The 22,058-nt window shown below is 41.9% G+C and overlaps 1 protein-coding gene across 4 annotated transcripts in view; it reads left to right on the top strand.

Moving 5' to 3' along the window:
- Nucleotides 1–22,058, top strand: part of SGCD (sarcoglycan delta) — a 532,111-nt gene that overhangs the window by 449,935 nt on the left and 60,118 nt on the right. For all 4 annotated transcript variants that reach the window (XM_038414953.2, XM_043520273.1, XM_043520275.1 and 1 more), the window contains one exon: nucleotides 15,775–15,847. In XM_038414953.2, coding sequence (XP_038270881.1) covers nucleotides 15,775–15,847 — 73 coding nt within the window. The remainder of the gene's footprint in view (nucleotides 1–15,774; nucleotides 15,848–22,058) is intronic.

The following is a 22,058-nucleotide window of genomic DNA, read 5'->3' as shown; positions in this document are numbered from 1 at the left end:
ACTCTCCGCTGTTGTCGTCCACTGGAGTTCTTCAGTAATTCAAGGTAGGCCGGGGTAACACGAACTCCCACCAGACTCTGCAGGAGTCGTACTGGCAGGATTCTCTGTTGGAAGCCACAGAATTGGTGCATTCCTCTGCTGCTCCTCCTCTCTGACTGGCTTAGTTTTCTTTGAGGACTGTGCTTGCTCTGAAAAACCCCTCCCCTATAAACCAGGGATTTGTCTCTTTATGCCACTGTAGCCTGGATCAGCGTAACTGAGTTTCCTGCACCAGGTCCTTCTGTCAAAGTTTATGCTGGCATTAGCTTGTGAGTACGAGTGGTCGAATGCCTGAGCAGCCTTTGTGTTTATTTCAGTTAGGTGGAAAAGAGACTGTTGAGGTGTTTTTAATAATTTTTAAACATTTTTTCCCATAGTTATATATTGTAACCCCTTTAGAAGCATGAAGCCTTTTCACCTTCCTCTGCAGCATGAGGCACGGGTCACTTGCAGCTTTAAACTAGTGTAAATGGTGGATTCTCTCTAACTTGAAGTCTTTCAATCATGATTTGCAGACTTCAGTAACTCACCCAGAGATTAGGCAGGTTCTGTGGCCTGCGATGTGCGGGAGCTCAGACTAGATGATCATGATCATAGAATCAGAATCATAGAATATCAGGGTTGGAAGGGACCCCAGGAGGTCATCTAGTCCAACCCCCTGCTCAAAGCAGGACCAATCCCCAACTAAATCATACCAGCCAGGGCTTTGTCAAGCCTGACCTTAAAAACCTCTAAGGAAGGAGATTCCACCACCTCCCTAGGTAACGCTTTTCTGTGCTTCACCACCCTCCTAGTGAAAAAGTTTTTCCTAATATCCAACCTAAACCTCCTCCACTGCAACTTGAGACCATTACTCCTTGTTCTGTCAAGGAGTAATGATGGTCCCTTCTGCCATTAGAGTCTATGAGCCTAAATCTGTTACCTTCCAGTACAGTGTTTGCTGTTTGGTTATAGTAAACTTGCAAAGGAGTATTGGGTGGAGAATGTTTTTAATTGAGAAAAAAGAGCATGCAAGTGTTCATTTAAAAAATAAAACAACCTACATGTCTATTGTGACAGGGTCAGGCCAGATGGCTACAGGAGAATAACAGAAGGCAGATATATTAGCCCCAGGTTAAGTAGGTCCCTTTTCACTGGGTAAGGTAACAGGGAAAGTTCCAGAACAATCAGAAACCTTCTGGAGACAATTAAGAGAGACAGGCTGATTAGAACACCTGCAGCTAATCAAGAAGCTGTTAGAATCAATTAAGGCAGGCTAATCAGGGCACCTGGGTTTTAAAAAGGAGCTCACTTCAGTTTGTGGTGCCTGTGTGAGGAGCTGGGAGCAAGAGGCGCTAGGAGCTGAGAGTGAGAACGCGGACTGTTGGAGGACTGAGGAGTACAAGCATTATCAGACACCAGGAGGAAGGTCCTATGGTGAGGATAAAGAAAGTGCTGGGAGGAGGCCATGGGGAAGTAGCCCAGGGAGTTGTAGCTGTTGCACAGCTGTTCCAGGAGGCTCTCTAGACAGCTGCATTCCACAGGGCCCTGGGCTGGAACCCAGAGTAGAGGGCAGGCCCGGGTTCCCCCCAAATCCTCCCAACTCCTGATCAGACACAGGAGTCATCAAACTGGACTGTGGGTTCAGAAAAACGGCCAAGCTGAGGGCTGCCGTGGAGCTCCAAGGCGAGCAAATCTGCCAATAGCGCAAGACCCACCAAGGTCGAGGAGGAACTGTGTCACACTATGTAATACACCTATCTATATCTATCACTTTCTATATGGAGTGTGTGTGTGTGTGTGTGTGTGTGTGTGTGTGTGTGTTTATATGGATTTTGTAATTTGGTGCTTTCCAGCCTTCATGGTGTCTCTTTCTTATTAGAAAATTTAAAAATTGACGGTTAAAGCAAATGTGCAGTTTTAGAGCAGTAGAATATATACCACAAAATTAGGCTCTTAATACAAGTCTCCTATCCTCCACTGCATTTTTCAGAGATATTTGATCAACTCAATTCTTATGAATTCAGGAGATGATCAGTCTAAGTATTCTCCTGGAGATCTCAGAGTAGAAGGATATTTTAGACCATTTTTCTTGGTCAAACCAAGTGATAATTAGCTGATAAAAAGTATTCCACAGGTTGCAAATACTTCTTTTCAGATGACATAGCTCAAAAAATATTTGTCTGTTATTTACTTGAATTGCTCTGAAGGAACCAGCAGTAGTTTTAGATATATCGGTTTGATTTTATGCCTCATTGTAGTCACTGGAACATAAGGAGTGGGGAGCTTGCTAATGCTATCGTGCATTTTTATTTATGTTTGCAGTAGAATCTCTCTCAAGGTTTTATCAGTCTTAGGTAGAGACATGAAAGAAGAAAAGATATGGTGATAGGAGAATAGAGGTTATATTATACAGTATTTCAGTTACTTTGAGCTGCAACGTTTTCAGTATTTGTGTTGGGCTTTGATTTTTTTCGCCCTCGTTTCTGTAATCTAACTGTGTCTCAAAAAGTGGTTGCCGTAGCTGCTTACCATGCCAGGAGATGTTATACTGTATCTTTGTATTCCTTCCAATATTCTTGTCTGGACCTGAGGGTCAGGATCCTGGATGAAGATAGGCAGGAGTAGTGGCAGGTGCCGAAGCCAGGGGTCAGAGCTGGTGTCGGAGTGAAGCTGAGGGTCAAAGAGTCTGAGTCGGGAGTCAAGCCGAGGGACAGAACTGGAGGCGGGAACAAGAATTGGGCCAGGAGTCAATACCAGGGATCAGGATAAGTGCTGGGGCTCCGGGGATTGATGGAAGTCAGGATCTAAGTCAGAGCTGAGGTCAATTCCAGGAGTTCAAAGACAGAGAAGCAAGACAGTCGTGGCAGCTACCTAGGAATCCACATTGTTGCCTGGACATATCTCTTTGCCTTAGGTATTTATATGGCCCTCGTTACCATAATATTTGAACACCTCACAATCTTTAATGCATTTAAAGGTGAGGTTTTGCATGGCTATTACCCCATTTTACAAATGGGGAACCGAGGCACAGCAAGATGAAGTGATTTGCCAAAGGTCACACAGGGAGTCTGTGGCAGAGTGGAGAATTTAACCTGGTTACTAGGCTGGTGCCCCAACCACTGGATCGTCCTCTATACAGCGGGCTATGGCTTTGATTCACAGTCAACCCCTCAGAGGCAGAATCTGCCACCGTTACTCCCACTGAGTAGAACTTCACTCCTCATTGAGTCCCACGTGGCAGACATTCTCTGAGGAGGACATCTTAGGGTTCCCTGTATCCTCCCCCACACCGTATAGCTTGGCACGCACCAAAAAGACACAATCTAGTGCTGATTTGGGTATCTTCCAAGGGCTCATAAACTCTCACACTCTGAACAGTGGAAGGAGAAACAAACTGGCCCTAACTAAATTCACGTTGTGCTGTAAACAGTTCCCCTCTCTCACATCCCCCTTCCCCGCCCCCGAAATAAAACAAATTATGCTAATCTAAAAAATGTTGTATCGAAGAGATGCTTCAATAAAAGAACATTGAAAAGTAACTTTGATATACATTAATTACCAATTTTGTTTTACAACACATTGAACATTATAGCATTTATAAACAAAGGATAATCATAAAGCATTATTCTAACTGTTAATTAGCTCTATTTATTCTCCAGATTAGTTTTTAAATATGCCCTCTAGATGCCACTTGATACTAATTACCAGAGTTACATTATTATCTCTATACAAAAGCATTTTTAATTAAATCTAAAGCAATTTAAATTAGTGAGAGTTTTTACAGAAATTAAACTGTGGTCAGATTCTTAATTTAGCCTTTTAAAACAACATCAGATGGCATGCTAGAATCAGTTCTCCCAAAGGCCTTGACATCTTTTTGGACGTTAGATTTCAAAGTTTGTTTTCAGGAAAGCTTGCCAACAAACTCTGGTAATTAATATTTATGGTGGAAAATGAATTGATGTTTTTCTTTTACTGACTGTTGGTGGAAATCCAGATGAATTGTGATGATCTTAAACGAGACAATATGGAGAGTGCTTATGCATTGTACTGGCTGTTTTGATCTCTGGTTTTGAATTGTAGAGGAAGCGCTAATATAGATGTGTGGGAGTCAGGTTGAGGTGCAGTGGGACATATGGCACATATGTACAGTGACTATTTGGTGATTCTCGTGGTATGACAAAGATCACTAATAAGGCATCTAAGAGTTTCCTTTGATTTCAGTGGGCTTTGCATAAGGCCCCTATTGTATAAAACATACGAACTCCAGGGCAGAGATTGTCCCCAGGTGAAAGGAGTCCCAAACTTGACTACCATAATATAAATAGTTACTATTGCTATTCCTAAACACTGGGTTAAACCCCCTCCCCATGGCACAGGCCAGCTAAAGTGGCTGTGCTTTCCTGAGGTTATGGTGGGATGGAATCCTGCCCCCCAACCTCCCAGGCTCATGACTGCAGTAGCTCTTCTGCAGGGGAGTTTGACCCAAGTCTCATTCTGCCCACAGTACATCCCTACACACCAGAATGTCAGAGCCCCCTTGGAGCTGACCTGATCCCTTTCATTGTCTCCTTTCCTGTAGCCATGTCTGTGTAGCAAAACTGCTCTGGTTCTACTGTGCTCATCTCCTTCTATGGCCCTAAGTGGGGGACCCATGGTAAATTCCATGTGGACCATGAAGTGGAGCATCAATAAACAGAATTTGGGGGTGTTGCTAACCACACTTGCTTTCTGGACCATTCTCTGTTTTGGGATCATTGTTCTTATGAGCAGTTTTTTCTGCTGATTTGATTTCACTAATGTGTCTAGTAACTCAGGTGGAGTCTCAGGTGCTGAAATGTAATTGCTAATTTATTAATAGGTCTCTAGTCATTTGTTCCAAAGGCACATTTCTACTTCATTATTTACAGAAGAAGTGTATTAACACAGTAAAGTTTTTAGTTAATAAAGCAATACAAATGGAAAGCAACATAACCTGGCATGCGTGTGGTTAAAGAACTCTCTACATAACGGCCTCACAGAACGATCACTTTAAACCAAAGGTTTGGTTTTGGTTTAATCTGTTTTGAATTTGCAATCTTGTGTTCACAAGTATTGGACTGCCACTACACAAGAAAGGATGAAAAGGGAATTTGCATTGCCCCCAGCGCTTTCCAGTTTGGTCAGGAGGAGGATACGGTTTAACATGAATGTGATGAACTAATATCTCTGTGTAAACCATCCCAGCTGTCTCAACAGCTTTGCATCCTCAAACATTTTCAGTAGGTCTTGTGTTGCCATGGTCTGGGAGGAACAAAGGACGTGCTACAGTACTGTCCAAGCCTGATAGAGAACAGATAAGCCTCCTGATTCTTTTAGTGTTGCACTTTTAGTAAATTCTTGGCATATCCTTTACATACTGGGCTAGTTGAGATTTGTACAGCAGAATGAGTATAATAGTATAGCTGAGTTTTTATTTGCTTGTCAGGTACTTTTATTGCAAAGGTAAACGATAAACGCAGGACCTTTCAGGTGGAGATGGAAAAAGATGGAGAATCTTATGCGTTATAGTAATTTTTTATCATATACACTTCTCTGAGGGATGTTTGTTTCTGTCTAAAATGTTCCGGTCAAGACCTTTGCTTAACCTTTGCAGTGGTAATTGTGGCTTTCAGAATGGCTTTTGGCTGGAGTCTGCATGGCAGTATGAGCAGTAGCACTCGTTTCCCACCTTTGGAGGCAAAGCTTTCAAGTCTGGTATGAATCAAAATGAAATGGACCATGTGCTCTCACCATTATGTCCACTGAAATGCTGTGTGTGTGGACAAATAGCAATCTTAAATCCCAGTGCTGAAATAGAGAGGATTGTGTGTGTGTGTATTCCTGAGGTAAAACATCCCGGCCACAGTTCCAGTAGTTAGCTCTTCCAAAAGAGGGAAGACATCACTGGAGAGGATTAAAATGTCTTGCCAGTGGTGATAGTTGTCCTTTGCAAACCATCAAAAAGATGATTGTTTCTGATTAAAATAAGGCACTGTGCTGTAGATGGTGGAAGACCACTTCTTTAGGAGGCAGCTGTGAGCCTACAACACTCATTCTCAGTTTCTGTCCAGTTCTGACTGAGCTCTTGAGGACATTAAGTAGTACTAATAATGTAACCTGGGAGTGAGAGCCACATTCTGCCATCAGGGCGATGAAGAATGGACAAAGAGAAAAATTAAGTTACTGATGAAACATTATGACAAGTGTAGATAACAGATTTTAGCCTTGGCAGCACTAAGGCGGGAAATAGTATTCATTTCCTTTATTCGTCAGACAAAGCTGTGTGACTGGAGTCTTATCAAACCTCTAATGTGTTTTCTTTGCATCACTAAGGTGCAAAAAAATTACATTTAACAAAGGAAAAAGGGATGCGATGAGAAATCAATACACTGTCCGCCAGTAACTAAAGGCATGAGAAAAGGTGATCCATTTGCACTGTTTGGCTAAGAATTGCAGTTGAGCTGAGAGGAAATGAGGTTTCTTCCTCACTTTCAAATCCTGTGCGCCTGTAGAGACAGATTAAGGACCAAATCCTGACGTCTTGATGTTTGCTCAGACAAACTCTGAGTGACACTCAGGAATTTTGCCTGTGTAAGCACTGAATACAAACTGAGGGCTCAGTCATGCCGTGAGATCCATGCATGGAGAGGACCCTCAGCCACTTTTGCAACAGCGTTCCTTGATTCTATAGGGACTCTTCATGGGATGGGGTGGGCCGCAGGAAGAAGGTACATACTCTCCACTGTACCTAGTGGAGCTCACAGCACAAAGGTAATGTAGTCAGGCCAGCTTTCATATCATTGGTCCCCTTTTCTGCAGTGAGGATCCTCCTTTAGCGGTGTGCCCTAGGGGCTGCTTTTGGCTGCAGAAGTCCTGAGAGGGTGCACTGAGTGGGACTGCTGAGAGCACAGATCCCCTGGCCTCCAGCTGCTGATACCTTGACGTACCTGGGGAGCTCAGGGCATCATTGGCTTTGTGATTGGGAAAGGGGTGAGGAAGCAAATCCTGCCTTCCAATACAATGGCTGGAATCACTCACAGCGATCTCCCCTTTCTCTCCTTCCCATGGGTTTTCCCAGGGAGGCGCAATCTGGCCAGGGCTAAGGACTTTAGGATCTGGGCCTACGTAGTTTGAACAGAAGTAGTAAGAAATATATTCAATGTTTTTGTCCCTCAGTGGCCATCTTTGTCCTTCAACCCTAAGGCTGGAGCTGAACACGGCAAGAAAACAGCTGCCTTAAGCCAGTATGTTAAAACAAAATCCCTGGGCCCAAGAGACTTTCCCATAGAAAGGGCAGTCTGGTATAACTTACTGATAGTGCAAATAAAAACAATGTAATTTACATATCTGTTTTATTGGTGCCAGATATAAGAAAATTGGTTTGTCTGATTTGTAGAAAAAATCTGTGTTATCAGGCCCATGAGATTTATGGCATTTTTTTTCCTTTAAAGGGAATTAGTACAGACAATAATTATTTGGTGCCAAGGTAATCATCCTGGATTTTGGCTTCTTTAATGATTTTGTGGGCTTTCAAAATATTTCATTTTATGTTTTTATTAAAAATAAACACAATTGTCAACAGTACTATCATAAATATAAAGGGAAGGGTAACCACCTTTCTGTATACAGAACTATAAAATCCCTCCTGGCCAGAGGCAAAACCCCTTCACCTGTAAAGGGTTAAGAAGCTAAGATAACCTCGCTGGCACCTGACCAAAATGACCAATGAGGAGACAAGATACTTTCAAAGCTGGAAGGGGAGCGGGGGAACAAAGGGTCTGTCTGTCTGTCTGACGCTTTTGCTGGGAACAGATCAGGAATGCTCTTCAGAACTTCTGTTAAGTTTGTAAGTAATCTAGCTAGAAACGCGTTAGATTTCCTTTTGTTTAAATGGCTGGTAAATAAGCTGTGCTGAATGGAATGTATATTCCTGTTTTTGTGTCTTTTTGTAACTTAAGGTTTTGCCTAAAGGGATTCTCTATGTTTTGAATCTGGTTACCCTGTAAGGTATTTACCATCCTGATTTTACAGAGGTGATTCTTTTACTTTTTCTTTAATTAAAATTCTTCTTTTAAGAACCTGATTGCTTTTTCATTGTTCTTAAGATCCAAGGGTTTGGGTCTGTGTTCATCTATGCAAATGGTGAGGATTTTTATCAAGCCTTCCCCAGGAAAGGGGGTGTAGGGCTTGGGGGGATATTTTGGGGGGAAGACATCTCCAAGTGGGCTCTTTCCCTGTTCTTTATTTAACACGCTTGTTGGTGGCAGCATAGGGTTCAAGGACAAGGCAAAGTTCGTACCTTGAGGAAGTTTTTAACCTAACCAGGTAAGAATAAGCTTAGGGGGTCTTTCATGCAGGTTCCCACATCTGTATCATAGAGTTCAGAGTTGAAAAGGAACCTTAACAAGTACCAATAATTTTCTAATGTCAGTCTTAAAAAGATGGTGACAAAGCAAAGGGAACAAAGCAGAGTTAAAGCAATATTGGTTATGGCAAAACAATGGCTAGTCTGAGAAAGAAAGAAAGATTTATTACTTTTTTCCACTACCCTCGCTGAATCTAGCCATTTCATATTGGTGAGGCACAGAATGGAACTTCTATTGATTTCAGATTTGATGGGATTACACGGGGAGCAATCACTATTACTGTGTTCACCCATTTAAGAACATAGATTAAGGATGAATAAGGCTTTTAAAGTAGCTCTGAATTAAAAGAAGCAGGCACAGATCATTACTGACTCTGTTGTATTGGATTTATTTCCCTCGGATCTGTGGGCACTGTCGTTAACTTTCTAAAGAGTCTAGCATATTGACCTGCTGGGACCCACAGAGTAGAACCTAGTTACATGGTATTTTAATAAGTGAGTTGCTGAATGCACCCTGATAGATAATAGTGACCACAGAAGCTTTTTGGAAATCACAACAGTGTACATTTTCCTCTGACTATCTGAAAAAAATTAATTTCAGATTACATGAAACTACAGGGAGTTTTTTAAAGAGAAGTTCAAACAAGCTTAAAGTAATTAAGAATTTCTTCATAGAACAGTTTGACTCCTATTTTATTGTAAAGCAGTGATTTACAGTACTAAAAATGCTCCTTGGATGTAGGGTTATTAATAGAAGAGCAAATGGAACAAGAAAGAAATGTTGACCACAAAAAAGAAAAGGGTGGAAAATAACTTGGAAATGTACCCTAGTTCTTTTTATTTGGGCTGTGACCTTGTTTCTCTTTGTACACGTGCAGTTTGCCCCTACCAATTGAACTGTAGTCACAACTTTGAGTTCTCATGGCCAAGATTTTCAAAACTGGCCTAAAGTTTTAGCCTCACTGCAAATAATTGGCCTAATTTTCAAAAGTGCTAAGCACCCAGCTCCTCCCACTGGCTTTTCAAAGCTCGGCTACTTTTTAAGATGTCTAAGGGCTAGTCTACACTAGAATTGCTGAAGTGGTGCAGCTGCAGTGCTGCAGCACTGCTACTGCAGACGCTCTATGCTGATGGGAGAGAGCTCTCCTGTCGGCATTATGAATCCACCTTATTGAGAGGCAGTAGCTATGTCAGCAGCAGAAGCTCTCCCACTGACATAGTGCTGTCCACACTGGCACTTAGGTCGATGTAATTTACATCACTCAGGGGGGTGCCTTTTTCAAACCATGGAGCAACATAAGTTACATCAATGTAAGTGCTAGTATGTACAAGCCCTAAGTATGGATTTAGAGGTCCAACTTTAGTCATTCAGTTTTGAAAACCTTAACCTGTCTTCTGATGAGCTGATTTCCAGTAAGCACTGTCAGCAGAATAATCCACCCGTTGCCTACTAGTGCAACATCTTCAGTTGTCCATCTCTGCACATGCAAATTAATAAAGGTGGAAATCTGGTTTCACTGTTTTTGTATGGAGGAAGGAAATGCATGTGCATTGACACTCACCTGATAAATGTGCCAACAGCCAACTCTGAAAGGAAGGATCAGGAATAAAGCCTTCTTTTACAGTCGACAAGGATACAATATAAGATGTCACACAGCATGGTGCTGAGCAACGAAGAAGCAGCCCCATTGTGTGCAAGAGGCAGGATTCATGTCATAAGGCAGGTCAACTGCCAGAGCCTCAGCCTGTTGGATCACTTGCTGCTTCCACTTCTGAAGTGTAAGAGCAACTTCTGGGTCTACAGCCTACCTCCAGTGGTGGGATAAAGGGCCTGCTCTTTGACTCCACCGGCAACAGATGAAGCTGTTCAGAAAAGATGGAAACTGGCAATGGCACTTAATTCTCGAATGGAGTTGAAGGGATCTGGAAGCCCGATTTAAACTCAAGCAGCTGCTTCTTGAAAGTGTGCTGTTGAGATTATTCTCACCCCATCTTTTTTTGCCTATCTGTGGTGGAGTGAAGGTATAGAGAAACCCAGTGCAGCAGCAGATGTAACAAGCCAAAAGAGCTGGTATCAGGAAGTCGGCCCTTTGTACAGAGTGGGATAAGTCATAGAACCCATAGAATACAGTCTTAAATGAAAGAAAAAAATACGTGAAGTTGAACAGCAATCATTCCCTTAACATAAAAGTCTTGCTTCTTGCTAATGCAGTAGCTCAACACATGCAAAATATTTTGCCAGGTTTTACCCCACCAACTTATGCCAGTTCAGAGAAAAACAACTCTTGGGTGGATCTTCATGATCATTCAAAACACTTCAGATAGATCCTGTCACATGCTGTATAAGCACCTGATTGATTGTGTGGAATTAAGTTATTGGACAGAGAACCCACTAATGGAAACACATTGATGAAATCATTTTTGAGGGATATTAAATGGAATTTAAAATAAAGCTGAAATGGGTATATAGATTTTTCACTCAAACTGTTTAGAACATTTATCGCTGGTAAATTACAGTCTCAAAAGAGAGAATTGGTAGGCATGGATTTTAATAGAAGTCTTTCTGAAATAATAAGAATACAATAATTTATTATCTAGGGACATACAGTACGTATGGATGCAAATTATATGATTTTTGTCTGCTTAATTGTATCTGGCTGTTTGTAGACAAATGAGGATGTGCTATGTTAGATAGTCTTATAAGATGAAAAAATACTTCCAATACTTTAAAATGAAACAGCATTTGATATTATAAATCTTTCACAGTGGATATGAACTGTTTTAATAACATCTACCAGGAGAAGAAAATAATTTAGTAGTAAATTTCACTTAACTTTGCTTTTGCTTTATGTTCAATAAAAGTGGAGGAAGACTGAGATACCTCTAACGGGGGAGAGAGGTGATGGATGCATGTGAAAGTTTTCAGATTGTACATTTACCACATTTGCCAAAGATCTGCTTTCCTCAACTTAAGCAAAATGAAAACAAGAACTGAGAGGTTTGCAAAGCTGATGTTATTGAATTCTAGCAACAGAATTCCAAAGTAGCTAACAGGCCAGAGTTTTACAGGAATCCCAGTCTGGTTAAATGTATCTAAAGTTGTAGCGTTATTAGTATACGTTGCAGGAGTGAGTAATGTGAAATGCTACTCTCACAATAGGAAGACACAAAACGTATGGAATAGAAGTATGTGCAATAAGTGTTTTGTTTTTTCTTTTCAATTTGTAACCAAATGCAGGTCAAATATTCATAACTGAGGTTGTTAAGGAACAGACGCAAAGGGAAACGAACTGGTTGTGGCTGGGCGTAAACTTATGAATACTACCCACATTTTGCCCAATTGTTTTGGGCCATCTCTATTCTCAGGTTGTTATTCACTTTTCAGCACAGCCTGTCTATGGCCCAGTCTAGAGTAGCAGGAACTGCCAGAGTTCTAGGGAGAGTGCATGTCTCATAGGACTGGTTATGAGATACAGGATTTTCCACCTTTACTGTAAATCATCTATTTCCAACTCGCTTGGGTCAGGAATTAACCCCAGTTTGCAACTGTGTGAGACCTGGCCCGTGACCTGTGTGACGTGGGTTGATTCGCTCATTCCAGTTCCCACTGTATAAAGTGTCTGTATCACTATTGAGGAAAAGTAGTGCTTAAGGTATCACAGCAATGAATATCAGAGAAGGAAGACAAGGAGATGGCTGATTTTCTGAAAGGAAGTCTGACTCCAGTATAATAGATGTTCTTAGTTTGAGCCTTTCCAAAATCTCCATGGATTAGAAACTTCATTGGTTGTGTTTCAAAAATTGCTTCCTCATCCCAAATTAAATAACGAATTCCTGGTAAACTCCAGGCCATTATAAAAGTCCACAATTTAGCCACCAGGCCCAAATCATCACTGGCCATTTACATGTCTCCATTACTTTAACTAGTGTAGTTTACTTAATATTTAAAAAAAAACCTAATGAGAATTATAATTGTAAACAACAGATTTCAGAGTAGCAGCCATGTTACTCTGTATCCGCAAAAAGAAAAGGAGTACTTGTGGCACCTTAGAGACTAACACATTTATTTAGCTCACGAAAGCCTGTGCTCAAATAAATTTATTAGTCTCTAAGGTGCCACAAGTCCTCCTTTTCTTTTAACTGTAAACAACAGTCACAGTGTGAGCATAAACCCAATAATACAAGTGGAAAATGACCAAGAATATTTATGTGCACCACTGTCAAGCCCCCAAATATGCCCACTCACTCTCCCCACCCCAAAAATCCTCATTTTATTATTCAGTTATGTGCAGGCTTCTGTTTTTGCTATTTTGATTGCAAAGTTACTAACTAGTACCATTGTGTGGGATAAACTGAAACTTACATTATTTGGAAACAGTTTGGAGAGGACAAATCAGATAATAGTAACCTTCAAGGTTCTCAAGTTACAGATACTTTTGACAGCTTGTAGCAATAAAGGCTTATAGTTAAGTCAAGAGCTAAATATCTTATATTGGGCCATGAGATCAATTTTAATTCTCAATGCTTCAAACTTTAGACTACTCTTTATCATCTCTGAGTTTACAGTGTTTTAAAAAGCATGAGTTTGGTTCTGTAGCATTAATATTAGAAAACTTGTTTTAATTCTCACTTTTCCTTAACGTAGTGAGTGGGATACACTGGTGTAAGCCAAATGTAACTCAGTGGAATTTTTCCACTATAAGCTGGTTTCAATGCGAGGCGTATCATGTTGTTGTTTTTTCCTGGGGAGAAAGCTTGGGGTGGTAACCTTGAGGTTTTTCTTTTAGTGCTGGTCTCTATAGTATTCACTGCGGGTGCGCATGTACTTCTTCAGCATGTACGTTGATCCACACCTGTGCCCTCTTGCCTCCTGGTGCTGTGACCGACCCCCTCTTCAGATCCTTTCTACCACTGGGACAGAACACTTCCACTCTGTAGCCTTCTAGCTTGCTCGATCTTTAACTTGTGAATATTGCAAATAGTTTTTATTATCATACTCCTCTTTTAGATAATTAGTAGATTTATATCTAGTTAGCAGAGAATGCTCCCACCTGCCTTTTATTGCTCCAGTATTCAGAATACTCATGCCCAAAATCCCAGGCTTCAAGCCTGGCCTTGTCTGCCTTCAGGTCTTCCTGGTAAGCAGTCCACACGAGAGCTTCCTGTACTGTCTCAAAATGGATTTCCAACTGCATCCTCCTCTGCTATAAGATGATAGGAGCCCCTCCTTCCCAAACTGTCAGAGTTCCTTATGCCTTCGGTTCACAACACAAGGAGGTGCAGGCGTGGACCAATGGATACTGCTATTGAAGAATTTCCAATCTCGGGTATGCAGAGCACATGCACACCCACAGTGAATACCCATAGGGCCCACATATTTTGAAGAGTTCCAGTTACTATGAGGTAAGTAACCTTACTTTTCTTTTTCATCTCAAAAAATATATACATATTGTTGTTCAAAGAATTTCCTACTGATTAGTTTATGAAGTGCACATAGGAATAATAAGTATGTAGCGCATATTGAATCTATTAAAAACCAGCTAACTGATGGATCTCACAATGTAATGGAAAGGGGTTGGTTTCTAGTCATGGCCCCTAGGGATCTGTTCATGGCACAATGCTATTCAATATATTTTATCATTCATCTGGAAGAAAATATGAAATCATTGCTGGTAAAGTTTGCAAGATGCCATTAAAACTGGTGATGAATAGTGATAAGGTATACAGGATAGTACGCAAAGTTATCTGGATTTCTTGCTAAGCTGAATTTGTTTCAACATGTGTGTTAATACAATCAAATACAAGTTTATAGATCTACAAACAAAAAATGTAGGTCACACTTACAGGATAGGGGATTGTAGGTTGGAAAGCAGTGACTCTGAAAAGGTCTTAGGCCCAGATTTTTAAAGGTATTTAGGCATTGCAGCACTCGGCCTTCCAACACCTAACTGATTTAAGAGCCTAAATCTCATTTTCCTAAGGGATTTAGGCACTTATGGATTTTGGCTCGTAAGTGTGTACATCCCTTTTTAAAATCCCACAATGCTGAAATACCTTTAAAAATCAGGGCCTTGGAGATCATGATTGATAACCAGCTGCACATAAGCTCCCAATGTGATGCTATGGGTAAAGGGGACAATGTGATTCTTGGATGTATAAGCAGGGGAATACTGAGCAGGAGAAGGGAGATGGTGTTACCTCCATAAAGCATTGGTGGCACCACTACTGAAATCTGTGTCTAGTTCTGGTGTTTTCACTTCAGAAGGATGTTGGAAACTGGAGAGGGATCAGAAAAGAGCATGAATGATTTGAGATCTGGTAAACTGACCTCAGTGAAAGATTTAGGAAGCTCAATTTATTTAGCTTATCAAAGAGAAGATTAAGAGGTGACATGATTCCAGTCTATAAGTACCTACAAAGGGAGAAGATTTCTGATAGAGGGCTCTTTAATCTAGCAAACCAAGACATAAGATGGAAATTGAAGCTCGATAAATGCAGACTTGAAATAGAGTGCAAATTTTTGACAGTGGAGGTATATCTTCATCATTAAGTACTTAAATCAAGATTCTGTCTTCCTAAAAGATGCGCTATAGTTCAACCACAAAATATTGACTTGATGCAGAGATTACTAGATGAAATTATATGGTCTATATTATACAGGAAGTCATATTAATTTATCATAAGGGTCCCTTTTGTTCTTAATATTTATAAATCTATGACTCATAGTTTGCACTTGCCATCTGGAGATCTGAAAAAGGTAAGTAAACCATTATCATCCCCAGTGTACAGATGGGAAATGTGAAAGAGAGAGAGAGCAAATGACTTGTGCAAGGTCACACAACAAAATCAGTGGCAGAGCTAGAACTAGACCCCAGGTCTCTTGCCTTCTTGTCCTGTAGTTTATTCACTGGACAGCACCACCTCCCTATTCAGCATGCAAGTCACTGCGAACCATTTGAGGTGGCTCTATTAACCTGGGATTTTGTTCACTCCTTTAAGTCCATCACAGCAAGAAAACATAAATCATTTCATGATATGCATCTGTATTAGCTAATGAAGTGTGCATCTGTACTAGAGACATTTATGCATAACAAGGGGTCAAATTTTCCAAACTGGCTATCTGAATCTTTTTCATCCTCAGAACAGAAGGAATTGCATTGTGCAGAGTGCACCCAGGTTCTGGGTGCAAATGAGACAGCCAGCTTTGGAAATTCAGCTCAGCATTCTAACCCAACTACTTGTGAGGATGGAGTGGGGGCATGCAGGGGGTCAGATAACCTGTAAATTGTGCCAAGTGTGATTTGAGAATCACTCCCCTGATTACAGTTTGTAACATCTACAACTTGTGTTCTGTTTTGTTATTTCAGGAGCAGAAGGCACAGTGTTCCCTAAATCTATAGAAACTCCCAGTGTCAGGGCAGACCCCTTCAAGGAACTAAGGTAAACTTTGGAATATGATTTAAACATAACTCAGTGGTGCCTTGTTGAAATTCTGCAAACTGAGTGGCGGCATTTCTATCCCTGCGCAAGCAGTTGAGGAATTTCCTTTGGAATGCACTGAGCCGAGGTTACAGGCACTAACATCACGGAGAAAATGCCATGGAATAGAAGAAAGGCAATAACACTTTCAAGCAAATCTCTATGACTGAGTCAAAAGAAAATATGGGTCACGAGAGCTTCCTTTCTCCTCTGCAACACCCTCCACTTACCCAGTCTTTAAAAAGGAAAATAGAAACATTTCCTTGGCTGTAGCAACTAAAGGTACAGGAGGCCACATTCAATCAGAGAGAGTGACTGCAGGCAAAAGGATGATGCACTCATAGAATTTTCTCCCTTATGGAGATGTGAAACCCTTCTCTGACCCGGTAACTGCGACTAGCTTTACGCGCATGCCACTACCACTGACATTCACAGAAATATCACCCACAGAAAGCAACACTTAAGGGGAATAAATAGCACAGCTCTAGAGAATCAGCTTTGCCCTCACTCGAGTGCAGGATTTTATTTATTTCATCACGATAATTCCTAGCTCTTATGTAGCACTTTTCTTCGCTACATCTCAAAGCACCTCACAATCTTTAATGTATTTATCCTCACAACACCACTGAAAAGCAAGGCAAGTATGCCCACTTCACAGATCAGGAACAAAGACACCAAGAGGCCAAGTGACTTGCCCCAGGTCACACAGGTAGTCAGTGATAGAGAAGGGACTTGGTCTCCTAAGTTCTAGGCTAGTGTCCTACCCAGTGGACCAGCCTTCCTACATACTCTAACAATGGGCAAACTCCAAGGTTTGGTGTGCAGGTTCAGTCTGGATGAGCAGCCTCTGGAAGGGAGAGATTTGGGTGTGGGGACTGGTTCTTGATGGAACAAACTAACTCTTCCAACAGTATCTGGTTATTTTTGATGAATATGGGGATGCAGCTGGAAAGGGGTACTTGGCCAACACTGAGAATGCAGAAGGCAACAAACACACCACTTCACAGTCTGGCTTTCATTCTGTTTCAGTCACTGAGGTTCTAGGTGCACTGGGAGAGCTTTGCCCCACCACTTGTCAGCTAGATCCCCGCCCTTTGTCATATCTGGAGAAAACCTCTAGGTCTGTTATTGACTAGGTGTTGTTAATGCCTCCACCAAGAGGATACAAAGTCAGCCAACTGATAACGAACCCCTGCTCAGGAAGAAAGTCTCTAGAGATAGAGACAACCTTGTCATTTAATCTTTGGTCTCTAACCTTCCTTTCTCAGGAAAGATTACTGAGCAAGCAGTGTTAGAACAGCTGAAGCCTGGTTTCATTTGGTGGCATCGCACCAAAATGGAATTGGTATCTATTGTTAACTCTCTCTGTCCTGATATTGTAAGTAGTAGTTAGGCCCAGCTAGATCACCATGGATGCTAAAGAACATCTTTGTTTCCTTCCCTTTAGTATCTTACTGCCTTTTACCGTCTCTCAGGAATGCCTCTAGTTCTTCCGTTTAACACACCAGCAGCCCGCTTGTTAGATCAAAAAATACAACAGGGTTTTGGAAAACCTTGGTTTTCCTCCTTCCCCCCCCTGCTGCTGGTGATGGCTTATCTTAAGTGATCACTCTCCTTACAGTGTGTATGATAAAACCCATTGTTTCATGTTCTCTGTGTGTGTATATCAATCTCCCCTCTGTATTTTCCACCAAATGCATCCGATGAAGTGAGTTGTAGCTCACGAAAGCTTATGCTCAAATAAATTTGTTAGTCTCTAAGGTGCCACAAGTCCTCCTTTTCTTTTTGCGAATACAGACTAACACGGCTGCTACTCTGAAACCTGTCGGGGCAGAAAGGGAGTGATGATGTGGGAGCACAAAGCAGATGCTGCCTCCCTTCTAGTGAGCTCTGCAGGCAGCCTGCATAGACAAGATGTGGGTGGCATTAGCAGGAAGAGGGTCAGCTGGACGGAAGATGCACTGGTTCAGCACATCCCTGCCGCAGCCTTCATAGAAAGGATCATGACCTTGGGTATATTTTTCAAAAGTACCTATGTCCCATTTTCAAAAGTGGCCTAAGTACTTAAGAGCCTAACTTTCATTAGGCTTTCTGCAACTGGGACTTAGGCTTCTAAATCACTTAGGGGCTTTTGAAAATCATATTCGTTTTCAGAAATTAAAGCTGTTCTACACGATTGTAACCTCCAAGGGAAGAGACACTATGGCACCACTTGTGCACAATGTTCCAGACAGGCTCAGGACAGCAGCATGTACGCGTCCCTAGCCAGCAAAGGTGATTTGGTCTCCACAGGTACATGAGTCTCTTGAAGCATAGGGCAGCTCAAGCTTCTTATGTGAAATGTTTTCTTCTGGGGGCAAAATATGGTTCCAAGAGAAAGTAACCTTAGCCTTGGGGGGGGCACTTTCTAGTGTCTTCCTGTTGTTTGTAGGAATGCTGTACCTCCTCAAAATTACATAACCTGCCCCTTTAGAGTAATCCAAAGATTCTTGGCTACTGTGAAGTGGGACTGGATGAGTTGCTAATCCTGATTTGCTCTGCACGTCTGGGAGATCAGCATGTTATAAACACCTATGCTAGGTAGCTGGCTAGATCACTGGATAAAGGGATGCTAATTGTTACTGCAAAATGATTGTGAAAACCCTGTCACATTATACAGTGATAAAAGAGCAGACTTTTTTTCCCTTTAAGTTTCAAGAAAAACAACAACCCAGTTTTCAATTAGCTAGTCTGGTGTCCACAATTGGAGAGGGCTCAGAGAAGAGCCACGAGAATGATGAAAGATTTAGAAAACCTACTGTTGACAGACGTTTGGCTGCATGTGTGTGTTTTTTAAGCTTGCTGTCCCAGCTCTGTGCAGATAGCAGAGACAGCAGACTTCAATTGAACTGCCCAATAAATCCACTGTCTCAGTTTTTAGCTAAGGCACCCAACCAGGTTTATTATCAACAAGGCATGGTCCTAGTATCCCGCAGACTCTACAGGACCACTAACACACGTACCATTACAATGGATCAGCTCAGTGAACAGCGGGACTTTCTGTTACCACCCCCCCCCCCCAAGGCCATACAAAAAGACTCCCTCTGAGATAACTTTTTATACACCAATACAAAGGAGTTACGTATTGCCTCGGGGTATCGGTGCCACCCTTTGACATATCTGGGTGCCACCCTTTGCCTTGTACCTGTTGGTTCGATTAAAATATCTCTATCCATCATGCTGTCATCCTGACCCTATCTTTAGGATGGGTCAGCATGTTCCTGTTCTCTTTCTGGGATGGGCTGGTATCATGGTATTCTGGTACCACCCTTCTGGAATGTTTGCGTGTATTCTTGTGATAACACTACTTAGGAATGTGTTTTTCTGCAATATCAGCCCTGTTCTTGTCAGATTCTTTGAGCAGGGCCTGCCTCTTGCTCACAACCTGACTTTGCTTTATATCAGCAAAGCTTTCCCCACTACTTTAGTTCAGGCCTCAGGTCTCTGATACAAGGCCTTATGTCTCAGGCTCTCTTTCTTCTACACATACCTTCTAGAGATAAGCTAAATAGACTGAGCTCCTTGAACATAACAAAGAGAAGATTGAGGGGTGGCTTGATTACAGTGTGTAAGTACCTACATGGGGAACAAATAGTTAATAACAGGCTCTTCAATCTAGCAGAGAAAGGCATAACACAATCCAATGGCAGGAAGATGAAACTAGACAAATTCAGGCTGAAAATATGGCATAAACGTTTAATGATGAGAGTAATTAGCCATTGGAACAACTTACCAAGGGTTTTGGTGGATTCTCCATCACTGACCATTTTCAAATCAAGAATGGATGTTTTTTCTAAAAGCTCAGCTCTAGGAATTATTTTGGGGTAGGTCTCTGGCCTGTGTTCTACAGGAGGTCAGACTAGATTGTCACAATGGTTCCTTCTGGCCTTGGAATCCATGACTCTGTTGTTGGCCTGTCTTCTTGTATCCAAGTGCCATGTGCTTTGTTCACTCCTCACAGACCAAATGACTAAAACTCACTGTCTAGTACATCATTTTGCTATTTCTGATTTTATATCGATTTCACTACTTTTCCTGTAGGAGACTTCAAAATAAGGTGATAGCTACTGTCATTACCAAAAAGAGAGGAGACCACCTGCTCTTGTCACCACTGGGGAGTCAGACCATCTGTATTTCTTCCTCAGCTGCTTCAAATACAAAGTGATTTCTCTCCTTAAAATAGACAACACCCCATAATGTCTGGCTCCCTCACTCCCCCTTTCCTTCTTTTTTCCCTACCCATCCCCCAAGCTACCTTTATTAGTGTCTGTCTGTCTCTCAGAATACGTTCCAGATGATTACATAAGCATCATTTTCAGCAGATTTTCTTAGGTTTCAGAGTAGCAGCCGTGTTAGTCTGTATTCGCAAAAAGAAAAGGAGTACTTGTGGCACCTTAGAGACTAACAAATTTATTAGAGCATAAGCTTTCGTGAGCTACAGCTCACTTCATCGGATGCATTTGGTGGGAAAAAAAAAAAAGCTTTTTTTTTTCCACCAAATGCATCCGATGAAGTGAGCTGTAGCTCACGAAAGCTTATGCTCTAATAAATTTGTTAGTCTCTAAGGTGCCACAAGTACTCCTTTTCTTTTAGCAGATTTTCTGCCTCCTTCTTCCTGCTGAAAAGTCTTTGTTCATACAGGCTTTTTCACTTATTAGTCACTGGCTGCTTTACAAGTGCATGGTCATCTTTCCAGAGATCAGACAATATAACTGTTCTTTGTTGATCAACATTAGCTTCTGCTTGGTCATCTTCTTTTAGTCTCATCTTCCGATGTCTTTCGCCTGGGATGGCTTAGATGGAGAGAAATTGTTTCATAGCCTCCCTCTGAAACATCAGACACATGGGTATGGCATTTGTCATTTCATGTTAGGGAGATCCATAAGGTCACAAGAATTGGTGTCATGCTGTATACATAGATACATCTGAGAGACATTGCTATTTTTTATCTATCTGCACGGGTTGCGATGAATCTCTCCCATGCTGCAAAAAGACTTATACTCCATGAGCCAACAAAAATTCGGATGGGTCCGTTATCAGTTTTGATTTTGTTGAGAATGCCAAAGATCATGAATGCTTTGTGTAATGCAGTGATGATTGTTGTTAATGTTACATATTCTGCTAAATGGTATCTTAAGCACTCATCAATAATGACTAGCAGGTAGAGCTGGTTGAAAATGGTAGAAAACCTTTACAATATTTTTATCTCAAATCTTAAAGTTTTGAAAGTTTTCAAGCTTCTTTACCCTCAATTATATTTGCAAAAAAAGTATGTCAAAAGTTTGAATATTTAAATTTTTCTGACCAAGTATACTAAAAAGTATTGGCCATTCTGTCATAACACATAATAGTGAGGTATTCAGAAATTAATTTTGTCAATTCAAGCACTTGTAATGATCCACGTAAGCTTGTTTGTGATACAGGTTGGTATTCTTGATACATTTTGATGGGATCACTTACTGGGTGATATGACGGGGAGTCCTGTTTGTCGAGCCGGGCCGCCCCCATTGGCCCAGTACGTGGTTGGTGCACCCAGTTGTCGGGATTCCCTGTTCGATCAGGTAATTGCAGTACGCTGGGCTCCAGACCTCTTGTGGGGCCAAGCAAACAAACAGTCAGTAGCCCCTGAATCTCTGGGCTGGGGCTGACAACGACAGTTGCAGTTCTGGTTTCCTGGATAGGACGGAACAATGGTCACCCTGTAGCCCCCGGGCAGGGTTGGGCAAACAAATAGTCTATGGCCCCCACTCCTCCTGCCTGGGGCTGGCAGTAGCAACTCAGGTTCTGGCCAAATGAGGGGGCCAGAACAACAATCAGTCTGTAGCCCCTGGACAAGGCAGAACAAACAAACAGTCTTTGTTCCCTGAGCCCCTGGGCTGGGACTGAGAACAAACAGCAGCCATGCCTAGCAGTCCGTGGGGTGTGATAGGGGAACCCGGCCCCTCCCGCTCCATTGGGTTCCGAGCCAGGGCCCTATGAAGCTGGGGACTTCCCCCCTGAGGGTTTAGGCATCTGCTTCCAATACATCCCCAGGGTCACTTCCTACCACAAATTGCATCCCAGGCATCTCCTCAGCTGGCAGTGACTTGGCATCCCTGTCAGTCTGCGCCATTGGTGAGTTGCCCACAGCGTA

Source organism: Dermochelys coriacea, chromosome 8 (genome assembly GCF_009764565.3).
Source record: "Dermochelys coriacea isolate rDerCor1 chromosome 8, rDerCor1.pri.v4, whole genome shotgun sequence".
Classification (NCBI taxonomy): domain Eukaryota; kingdom Metazoa; phylum Chordata; order Testudines; family Dermochelyidae; genus Dermochelys; species Dermochelys coriacea.
This window is presented reverse-complemented; position numbering and strand designations above follow the sequence as displayed.